Below are 11555 nucleotides of genomic sequence, written 5' to 3'. Positions count from 1 at the left end.
TGCTGAAATTAAGTGCAGATGCAAAAGAGGTTGGGAGAAGCTGTGTGTTAGTTACTTTGAATCTCAATAATTCATTTTTGAGTTTGTTTTTCTGGCCTTGTCACTTGATATTTAGAGGCATTTTAGCCTTACATATTTTATTTTTTAAAATAAATTATGGGACAGTTAACTTGTTATGTTCTTCTACTTCTAATAGAGACTAAATCTGTCATAACTAATAAAGACCTACACGAAGAGCACAGCAAGACAAAAGTTAAATGCTAGGTCAAAACTATCAGAGTAGGAAACCTAAAACAATATATAAATAATTTAAAATCAAGTTTTCCATACCCTTATTTTCATTCCATATTTCCACATGTTTCTCGAATTTCAGAAGTATATGGGACAGCCTTGGGGGTACAGGTGGAATATTTGGAACTGTTTGAACCTAATGAAGTTTAATTGGTGCTGTCTGGCCTGTTTCAGTTCTCTATCTTTCTCTGATATCAGAAATACTGTTAAGAGTATGTTGAGAGTTCCACCATAAACCTCCATTCCAATGCAGTCAGAAATGTGTTTAAAATAAACTCTCTGAAATTTTCCATCTTCCTTTCTTGCCGAAGGTGGTTTTGGCGTGGTGTGATATACGTTCCTTCATTCTCAGAATAAGCTGATTTAGAGGCATGAAACATGAAGGCTTAACAGTAAATTTCAGGCTTTCTTTTTCTTCTCTTTGCACAAGTATGATGGTCAAAGCAAAAAACCTGTGAACATGGAAGGCATTTGAGTTAAAGATGCCTCTCCTTTATACAGACAAGCACCTGTGCCAGCAGAGAGCCCATGGCTTTCTGTTTGCATCCTGAGATTTTTGTGGAGCTTGAGGCCAGCTCCCACACCAGTGTAGACCCTTCTCAGACATCAAAAAATCTGCCTTGCATGTGTGCAGTGTAGATTCCTACTGCTCTTAAAGGTGCAGTAGTTATTAACAAGGTCTAATACCATAAAGACAATATAGAACAGGGCATAACTATGTCCTTGTGTTGGTCATTGACAACTTTTGCTGTTTGTGTAGATTTTGGATTATGTAACTAGCAATAGACGATGAAGTTGATCTGAAGATTAATCTCTTGAGGTTACTTGCTTTGATTTTCTTCTTCTTCCCCAACCCCCAAACGTCAAGCCTATGACATTTTTGGGCCATCACTGCATGTTCACTTTCTGCTGCCTGCACATAGCTGCCTCCTGGTACCAGTGAAGGTCTGCAACCGCTCCCCAGCCATTGTTCTTAAACATGCTGTATTTTTGCTTTTGAAAGTGGGATCACCACCACAGTGCTTGTGGCGTTCTTTAAATGTCCTTACAGTATGGGGGAATGGAAATGCCCTGAGTTTAATTACTTGCAGGTGGAAAGTTTTTAGGACAAACACTTTGTGAATATGCCTAAACCCAGGGTAAAAACAGGTAACAAGCACAATGAAAACTTTTCCCTTTGGCAAAATTTGCTTTGAATCTCAGTCTGGAACTAAAAAGAGGAAAGATCCATGAAAGGGCAAGCTCCCAAGAATAACTTGCTTAATGACCTTGAAGCTATCTCTCTGCATTAACCATTACTAAATTACTTCTTTTTTTGTTCTTGAGCTCATTTTAGTAGCTTAACAGAAACAGGCTCAAAATCAAAATTGCTGTTTTCTTCTTTGACACCAAAAGGTTGGCTGCTCTTGAACATGGCTCAGATGCTGCAAAACACTGCGCTGCTTCTCTGCAGTATAGGGTTCCCTGGATACTTTTTGAATCTACCGAGAGCTGGGGTCACAGCTCTGCAAATTACATTACAATATTAATGCATTATTAATTATGCCTGTGATATTAATGAAAGAAGATAATGGAATGCACTAAAAAAACCTTAAACTATTCAGACTACTTATGATGACTCTGATCAGCATGGTGGGCTGAGTCCCATCTAGGAAAACACAGTGGCAACTCCAGTCTTTGGGATCTATAGGGAAATACTGAAGCATTGCCTTACACATCCCTTTTGCACAAGCAAAGATAACTTTTAATCTGGATTATTATCTCCCTGTGCTTTTGGAAAAAAGGTTTTTTTTTGTCATCTGTGGTCAATTAATGTGCTTACTAATAAACCATAACCTACTGAAGGAGTAAATTCTGTTCTTGTAGATGCTATTGTACATCTACAACTGCATTGTTGTTCAATACAGGAGAACAAAAGCAATTTGTTCCATTTGCCCTTTAAACTTTCTTTAATTGATGCTTTTATGATCTTGTTCTGCTTTAAAGTAGAGGTTACTAGAACTTAATTTCTTTTCCAAGAGAATTGACACAGTATGATGGTCTTACAGGTTTTGAGTGCTCTGGATGAATTGGGTGATTTTCTACAACTGAAATATTCCCGGTATTCCAAGTCATCTCATCCCGAACTGTATGAAGAAACTAGGCTTGAACTTGAAGATTAAGTTTTCCACCCACGAAGAGAACATTATAACGCTATGAAAGGGGGAAAACCCGAAAACTGAAAAATACAAATGCATTTCTTCCCTTCTAAGGACAATTTTTGTTTCTCAGTTAATTGAAAGGAGGGGAAGCTTGGGTGTTGCATTTTATTGTATAAAATTTCTGTATTCAAGAGACTGAAATATTGATACAGATTTGCCTGCCCAGGAGATCTGTCCTTCTTACGGTATTTTTGATGCAGAATGAATGCATCCATTGATCGAGTTGCTAACATACAGCTTTTGTTATGGCCCCTTTTTATGAAGAGGCCTCAGATCGTCTTAATTGTGACTGAAATAATAAATTTTAAAAACTAAATGGATTCTAGTATAGTATGGTAATATAGCTGAGCTTCACCAGTGAGATTGGCTTTGATCTGTTAAAGAGCATAAAGCAGGACATCGGTGTGGACTGCTACAGAAGAACGAGAAGAAAGTGACCTCATTAACTAAGTTGCCCTATCATGCTTATCTCCAACAACAAAAAATGTTAGAAAAAGACTAATGCTGAGAACAAGAAAAGTAGCCTGATCAGACCATATATTTCTGACAGCACATTATGGGAAAGCGAAAATGTCTCCTCCCCTCCACAGACCCTTTCTTGGACACTATGAGCTTCATAATATACAAAAATTTGGGCTCAGACATAAACAGAAATGCTTTTCTGCCAATACATTTGACCCACAGCCTTTCACATCTTGTCACAATGTAAGCTCTTCAGCAAGCTTGGTCCTTTTTCATGTAGCAGTAGTAAATAATTTTAATAACCATTTAACTTTCCCGTAAAAACCTTGATCAAAACAGCCAGATACTTGCAGTTCACAAACTGCAGATGACATTTATAGGCCCATTCCTGAGTTTCTTGAACTACTTATGGGCTTAATAAATTCACTAACAAGTACATAATGCTGAAGCTGTTAGTTATACAGAATGTGAAGTTCAAGATACCATAAGCAGTTCTGCCACCTGTTAAATTGAAAACTCCGCCATTTCTAAATGTGCTAAGGTCATCCACTTAATAACATTTCTTGAAATATTCTTGTCTGTTTTATGTATGTCAGGGATTGTTTTACTTGTCTAGTTTCAAACTTTTTTGAGTGGTTTATTTTTCAAACAATTGATTATGTCATCTGAGGGGGAAGATGTCCTTGTCCCCTTTTCCACAGCCTGAGTGACAAATGCTCAAAAATACTTGAAGGAATTGTTACAGCCAGCAGCTTCCCTGCAATGCTTGCAGCAGCATTATCATCAGGCTTATGTGGGCTGAGTTGTTTGAAAGAGATTGGAGGCTTTTTCCCTTTTTTTCAGCATTAAAAAGCGGTCCTACGGCTTTAAGAATGAACTCCAAACCAGTCCACGCTATCAAATGTCATTGTAAACACATCAGATGAGAGATGTTTAGCTTTCTGTTGCACAGATGTACCACACTTTCATGTTCTCTTGAAAGCTGTGGTGTAAACTTAACCCACAGCTGCAATATTAGATTTAAGAACAGGACAATTAAATTGTGGAGTACCAATTACACTATATTACTCCCTGCTTGTTAAAGCAGCTTTCAGGATATAACAAGGCTGATTGGTTATGAGGGGCCATTTTTTAATTGGATTTTTGTTGTTGTTGTTGTTGTTGTTGTGCAAGTTAATAAAAATCCAGTGGTGCTATAACTTTAAGAATTGATTACAACACATTCCATAATATCAAATGTCGGCTTTAGGAAACATATATCAAGGTCTGAGGGAGGACTAAATGGTGTCATATGATTCTTCACTTTGGTAGACAGACTGGAAAAACATTGCAGAGGTTCAAGGGAGCTGTGTTTGTGGATAAGAGCAAACTCACTGTATAAATATTAAAATACTCAAGCAGACAACCAAGAAATTAGGAAGCGTGAACTTTGCATTTGAGTAACGTGGTAATTTGTGATGTACAGCCTTGTTACATGCAGGATGAGTGCACTTACAGTGAAGGAGATGGGTTGAGAAATTTCTGCAACCTGTTCCTCAAGGAAAAGTACTGAATTTGATATATTGCATTTTGATCTCTATTGCTGAACATCTGTGGCCAGATCCTTAGTTGACTTCTGACCTTCCATCTTGGGGTATACAGCCATAGTTTATATTTCAGCAAACATTATTACACGTACTGTTGCAGGCAACACGCTATTTCCCTCAAAGAGAGGCCTGAGATTGATTAAGCTATAGAATGATCACTTTTTGTCCCCCTATAGGGGAATGTTTTCTGTCTAAAGCCAAATTCCTCCTGCCCTCAGAACATTACTCTCTCTCCTATTAAGGAGACAGGACAGCTATTTTTCAGAGACTCTCGGTTGATTTATTATATGCTCTCTTCTGATTTCTTCCATCCCTTACACATTAGAGAAAGTACAGTCTGACTGTCCCTGGGCTTGAGGAACATTCAGGGAGAAATCCCTGCACCACTGGTGCAATAATAAAACTCCCAGGACTTTCAGTTTTTCCCTATGAGGCTTAGTTATGGTCTGGCACTGGCTTTTCCACCAGTGTAATATCAGTGGAGTTTTTCCAGATTTAAATCAATTTTAATAGATTTAGAGTTGATCAGCACTTGGAGACTCTATTTTAGCTAGCTTAAGAAGAAAAAATGATGGAGTACTTATTAGGGAATTAGCACATCTAGCATAAGGATCACATATTTCCAAGAATATACTCCATTTCAGGCAGACATGTGTGTTCTCTGGAGATGTAGTTCTCTAATTGTTTAAGAAGGTTTTGAAGAAGAACTACCTTCCATAAATAAAAATTGTTCAAGTTGTCATATTTTAATCCAGTGGAAATGTAAGTATTAAAACACTAACTTTGTGTTGGCATGCTGCAATTCCAGCATCTTATTATCTTACATAAAATCTTGATTGACCTTCATGCTATGGGAAGACTCAAGAGCTGTCTGTTTGACAGAGTATCTGAATTGTTTGCCCCTTCCTGTACCTTTACTCACCTCATCTTTTAGAAAGCCTTAATTTCCTGAGTTTATTGAACTTGTCAAGGTGGTTCCCTCATCCACTTCTTCTGCCTCTTTATGTTGTTCTCTCTCTTTAGCTAGTTTCTGTCCTCTTGGTCTAGGGGAAAGCACACTGGCAGCTGCAGAATACCTGAAATGTAGCAGTTGGCTTTTTAGGTATTGCCTCACTCTGCGTGCTTTTCCCAGTATCCTCATCAGCTCCGGCAGGCTTTAATCTTCCCTTTTCAAATAAAAATTTCCTACTGATGGTGCTAAATTTCTAAGCTGCACCAAATCTGAACTGCCCAAGCTGTTGAACCAAGAATGGGCTTGATCTATCACTCATGCAAGTGTAGATCAGGTTAAATCTTGTTTTGAAGTCAGTGCTGTTGGTTTAAAACCAGTGCAACCACGAGAGCAACCTGTCAGTGTGAGGTGAGCTGCCTGCATTTATTTCAGAGGGGTTTGAACGCTGATGTCTCCGGACTATTTCACAGCCGCTGCTCTTCACATGGGACCAAGATATGGGATTGGATTTATTTAAGGTAGGATTTCAAACGTCTCTTTTTTTTTTTTTTTTTTTTTTTCCTAGGATGTGTCTGGTTGAAGGTCCATCACATATTTCCCTGTCCTGCTGAGACAGGGAACAAAATTATGATGTAAGCAAAGCAATCTACACTAAAGGTGTTTATGTACTTTCTAGCCTGCTTAGAAATCTAATTGAGATTCTCTAATGTAGGATCTGCTTTCTATTTGTGCATAAAGTTTAATTGTTCTTCAAATAAAAACACAGGTCAGGACCAAATTTTAAAGAAACCACACCACCAGCTGAGAAATGGCAGATGTCATTCCAATATTGGGAGCTGAATGTGTGAGCTTTTAGACGCCTTCAAAAAAAGTATCTGGGTGTTTCCCTCATTTATTCACACATCCAGTGGTTTTTGTGTTCACTGCAGACCAGTCACAAGATAATGAGAATCCTCCTCTATCCATTAGTGAGACAGAGCTTCAGACCTGTCAGGATAGTCTCAAAACCACCACTCCAGTGACCACACAAAATAGTCATTCAGCACCATCAGAACAGGAGTCTGGGGTCTGAATCATACTGGTTGCTCACCAGTTGCCTAAGACATGAGTATGTTTCTTTCCACATATGTGGTATGTCACTGACAAGTGATGTAAGGGAGCAATGATAAATCCATTTATATCACATGCTAATCAAATGAAAAGGGTAATGTAGAGGCACAGGATCTAGAGAGACGTAGTTGACCTGGAGATTTAGACTAGATCCAGCTGTGTGCAAATAATTTTTTTTTGTGCAAGTGTTACAGGAGTTAAATCTTTTTAACCAGCTAGGTGGAAAACTTGGTCTTTAATATCAAAAGAGTGACTGTGAAACAGGCAAAGAGAGGTACTGTACCCTGAGTGTTACTCCAGTTTGTTTATGAAGAGAAGGCAGGGTAGGCAGGCTGCCATAGCAGATGTCCCTGATACTTGGTCCTTTATTGTGTTTCATAATCTTTTTTGGAGACTCGCTTCTATCAGAGGCTGTGCCAAGGCCAACAAGTGTTAATTGTTATCGATATACCCGAGTTCAACCACCATCTAGAGAATAGTGCTGATGCTGAAGATTGTTCAGAGATTATTCTAGCGACAACCATGCACAGCATCACTGATGATTGGGCATCATTGCTGGGATGCCACTGCTGGGAGTGGCTGTGGTATGGTGACAACTGCCCATTCTGTGAGGTGTAACTGATGTGGCTCCCGGACAGGCATGACGGTCTATCCTCTTCTTTGCAGATACAGAAGGACATGGCCTATAGGTCACTCCACCAGATTAATGTCTTTCTGGCAAATCAGCTCAACCAGAAGATGTAGCCATGAAAGCAGAACACCGTAGGAAATCTAGAGAATTGATTCTCACAAGTAAGTCAAGTACTTGCACTAACAGAAAGAGAAATTTTGATGTGTATGACATGGAGCAATGGTGCCAGATGTGATGGGTGAAGCTTGCTTTTCTATCAGCCCCGTTTAAGTTGTCTCAAAGAATCTGCTATGAACGTGAGCTGACTCTAGTATCCTGTGAATGGGCCAAGGTATATGTATCCTCCAGTTACCGGAGCATAGAACTGATCTCTCACCATGAAGCACGAAGTACCATCATGTTTGTTGCCCTTATCTTTATTAGCTTCATTTCCACTCCCAACACAGCAAGCAGCAGGTCTCTCTTACCAAAGCACAGCATAAAGTGGACAGCTAAGCCTGTTGGGGCCCAGTGTGACCCTGTATGGTCCATGGCACTGCAGTGCGTAAATGTTTGTTGGCACAGGCTGGCTTTTGCTGTGCTGCAGATAGCCTCTTGTCTGAAGCAGGTTCCTCATCTGTTGACCTCTCCAGCAGCTGTTCTGGAATAGCACAGAAGTGGTGAAATCAGTGGGGACATTTCAAAAGCATAGCTTCCCCCATGTGTTTCCTGGAGCTTCCTCTGACACAAGTAGCCTGTGTGTGTCCTACTCTCCCCTTGTTGTTACCACACAAACCTCGTGATGACTTGGCTCTCTACACTGGACAGAAACTTTTGCACATTGCTGGGGATCCTACTTTCATGTGGGAGCTGCTTTTCAAAAAACCCTAACACCAAGGATGCAGCTACTCTCAGACAGAGTGGTCAGAAGAGGCATGAAATTTTTCATAGTTCCTGGACCATCTATTTACATTTTTGGCATTTCTTAGTATGCAGAACATCCTGATACAAACTCTCTGACTCCCACTGTGCACTCCAATACCCATATTTTAAAAATGGCTCACTGTAACCTATGGATCAGAGATCTAAACTGGATGCAAGAGACCCAGTTCTGATCTGTCTCTGCCCTGCTAAGTAGTTGCAGATGATGCACATTAGCATTCCTTGCCTCATTTTTATCCCTCTGTAAAACTGTGATAGTGATCCTGATTTATTTGCGAAATACTAAGTCAAACTGATGAGAAGATCTACAAAAGACCTAAATGTTGTTATTATCTAAGTGATTTTTTAACTTCTACCTCTCAGAACTTCTCCATTAGTCTTGTAAAAGTCATGAGTACTCTGTTTACCAGACCTAGTGTACAAGACAGTACAATGATGAAGACTAATTATAAATCATAGAAAAAAATTCTGGAAAACAGATTCTTTTAACATTTCCATTCTGTGCAGGCTTTGTCAGTGTCTTACTACAATGACGCCAGTTGGATTAGGAAGATTTTTTAAATGTGAATTTATCTTTTCAAAGATTTGTAGCCAAGCCTTTCCAGTTTGTTAAAATGTAATTCGTGTCTGCTTGTTAATATGATGTTCATTGATTTTTAAAGTACACAGACTTCAAAGCTAAAAATAAATAAATAAAAAGAGAGATAATTCAAACCAGAGTGGAACAGCTCGGACAGTTTTACTCCTTTGCCAGGATCCCAAAGCTGTTGTGTTCAAACAATGCCACAGTTTGAGTGGAAATGTGAAGATTAAATCCAAACCCTGCATGTCAGCTTTTTTGCAAATGACTATCCAGGATTTCAATAAAATGTCCAACCACAATAGATCATGTTGCAGGGATTTTTATTGCTTAACAGCTTGTGATAGTCTCCTGTTTCTCTAACATGTATTATAAACCAATGCACCTAGCATCTAGCAAGTATCAGTGGAATTTTGGTACCTAACTCTGTTAGGCTCTTTTGAAAATAATTTGAAATGGACAAAAGAGGAAAGGGTTCACAAAGATGATGGATGGTCGCAGAGCTCTTAGTTGCACGTCAGTGCAGTGTGGCATGTGATGGAAGGTGCATAAGTATGAAATGTAATTTGATCACGGACATGGAGGAAACAATGCGAGCCCTAAAGAGGTAAATGGAGGTAATTTAAAATTCAGACAAGAATCAAAGATGTGATTGAGGAATATCCTGAGGAAGCACCAGAAGCAACACTAGAGCATGACACCTTCTGAAGAAGAAGGTCTGGAGAACAGATATCCATGGGACAACCCTTCCCAAGTGCAAGAGAAGGGATGAAATTAGCTAGTGCAGGAGACATGAGGCTGAGCAACATTCAACTGGAGAAGGAAAACAATTCAGAGGCAAAGAAGAAAGGAAGGGAAACTACCCCCCAAAGACAAAATTACAAGACAGTGGAGACAGCCAGGACTGAGACTCCACAGGGGAGAGTGAAGGGTGAAAGAAAAGACAGACTGATTTTTAGGCAAGCAGAAGAGAAGAGGAGTTTCCACTGCAGCAGAATGACATGGGTGTCCATGACAGCAGACAGGTCACTTGATTATTTAGAACAAGAGAGAAACAATGTGGAGCCAAAAAGCAGAGACATGCCTTGTTCTTCCATAACTAAGAATGTTAGATGTGAACCAGTGGCAAAGAAAAGGAAAGTTGATGGAAACAAGGGTTGTCTTCTGTTCAGGACAAGTGATACTATGGAAACAGGTCAAGAACAACTCCCAATAGAGAGAGAACGATGCTTTAATATACAGATGCTCTGGTAGTTTTTCCACAGGACTCTTCCAGTCCCAGGGGAAAATGATAAGGTAATAAAAAGTTATATATTTCCTCAGAACTAGTTCTGTGAAGGAAATTTGGGCATGTTTGATCACTGAGAGGCAAACAGCTAAAGCAGATTCTTCTCTGAGGGTGGTCTCCATTTGGCCACTTGTGATACTAGCCTTCCAGGACTAAAATTGGCAACAGCAAGTAAAGCCAGCTTTCAAGTATAAAATAGTGAGAAACGGGCACAAGAGCCCTGTCTGATTTTCATGCTGTGTTTTAACAGATGGGAAAATAAATAACTTGGTAGCAAATATAGTAAGGGACAATGGACAATGCACCTCAAAAGAATGAAAGCACACTGACAGCAAAGTATTCATCCTGTGCTGGTCCCAATATAAGATGATGGTTTTTTTATAAAGGTTTTGAAATTGCCATTCAGTTTATAAATGTAGATTTACTGTGTGATGCCATCCATGGTGAGCACAGAATGGAGGTAAGCTGTGTGATAACATATAAGCTTTGATTTCTGTATTGTATACAATGTAAGTGTTCTGGTCTCTTTCTGTTCTTTGAAAATCAAGGGGCCACCTAAGTTTTAAAACTGCTTCATAGTCATGCCAGACAGTACTGACAGGAGATGTAGGCAGTGAAAACATTTTACTAAGTGGTAAAAAAGAAAGTAGAGAAGGATGGAGATAAATCATTGAGTTCAGGATTGCTCAGTTGCTTTAGAAACTGCTGTTTGTAACAACTCCTGATCTGAGTCTTGTCAAGTCATCACATGAGGCTGCAGACATAGTTTGATTTAGGCCATTTCAGTAGTAAGTCTTCATTACCTTGGTCCAGTTTGCCTTAACCAGGAGCATAGGTAAAAGCATCACTGTAGACAGACAGTAGATAGAAGATTGTAAATAGAAGTGAAGCTTAGGCAGTAGTAGCTTTCAGAACAAGGATGATGCTGATGACCACGAGAGAGCAGCAACTGCTTTCTTTGATACTTCTGAAGCCAGCAGGGATATTTGTCCATAGATTTTTCCATGGATTTAGCGCACTGAATGCATTTAAGTCATTTATGTAAGTTATATCACCAGCAGCCAAAATAACAGTCAGTGAAGAGTGCAGAGCTCAGAAGTTTTAAATGTGGAGTCAGAATTTTCTCCAAGTCAAATTTGATTTTAAGAGATTTGCGTTTCAGTGATGTCACTGAGGGCAGTCGTGGGGAAGAGGAGTTGGTAGGGAGAATGATCTTGATGCAACTGGTTAAGTAATCCTCTCAACCTGGGTATAAGAAGTAAGCTCAGATCCTGTAGGTGCAGGATAGGTGACAAAGGAAAGAAATGATCTGGTAAAAAAGCAGAGGCATAAAGTGAGAACTGTGAAAAATCAACCTGAGAGAAATGGTGCAAGCGTAACGAAAACAAATCATAATGGATCTGTTAGCCACAAATGGGAAGCAAAAAAATTGAGTCATGATGTAGTGAAGCTGGAGAATTTACTGCACATGGGAGTGGCAAAAAAAGTCAAAGATTTGGCTACGAATGTGCCCTGAGGAGCCCAACATGGTGA

The 11555-nt window shown here is 39.4% G+C and overlaps 1 protein-coding gene across 1 annotated transcript in view; it reads left to right on the top strand.

The window, feature by feature from the left end:
- Nucleotides 1-2806, top strand: part of LOC104462520 (serine palmitoyltransferase 3-like) — a gene marked incomplete at its 5' end in the record, with an annotated part of 4064 nt that extends 1258 nt beyond the window's left edge. Inside the window, one exon of the mRNA XM_010074486.1 lies at nucleotides 2340-2806. Within this exon, the coding sequence (XP_010072788.1) occupies nucleotides 2340-2453 (114 nt within the window). The remainder of the gene's footprint in view (nucleotides 1-2339) is intronic.
- Nucleotides 2807-11555: the final 8749 nt, after the last annotated feature.

Source organism: Pterocles gutturalis, unplaced genomic scaffold, assembly GCF_000699245.1.
Source record: "Pterocles gutturalis isolate BGI_N339 unplaced genomic scaffold, ASM69924v1 scaffold22827, whole genome shotgun sequence".
NCBI classification, from domain to species: Eukaryota; Metazoa; Chordata; class Aves; order Pterocliformes; family Pteroclidae; genus Pterocles; species Pterocles gutturalis.
This window is presented reverse-complemented; position numbering and strand designations above follow the sequence as displayed.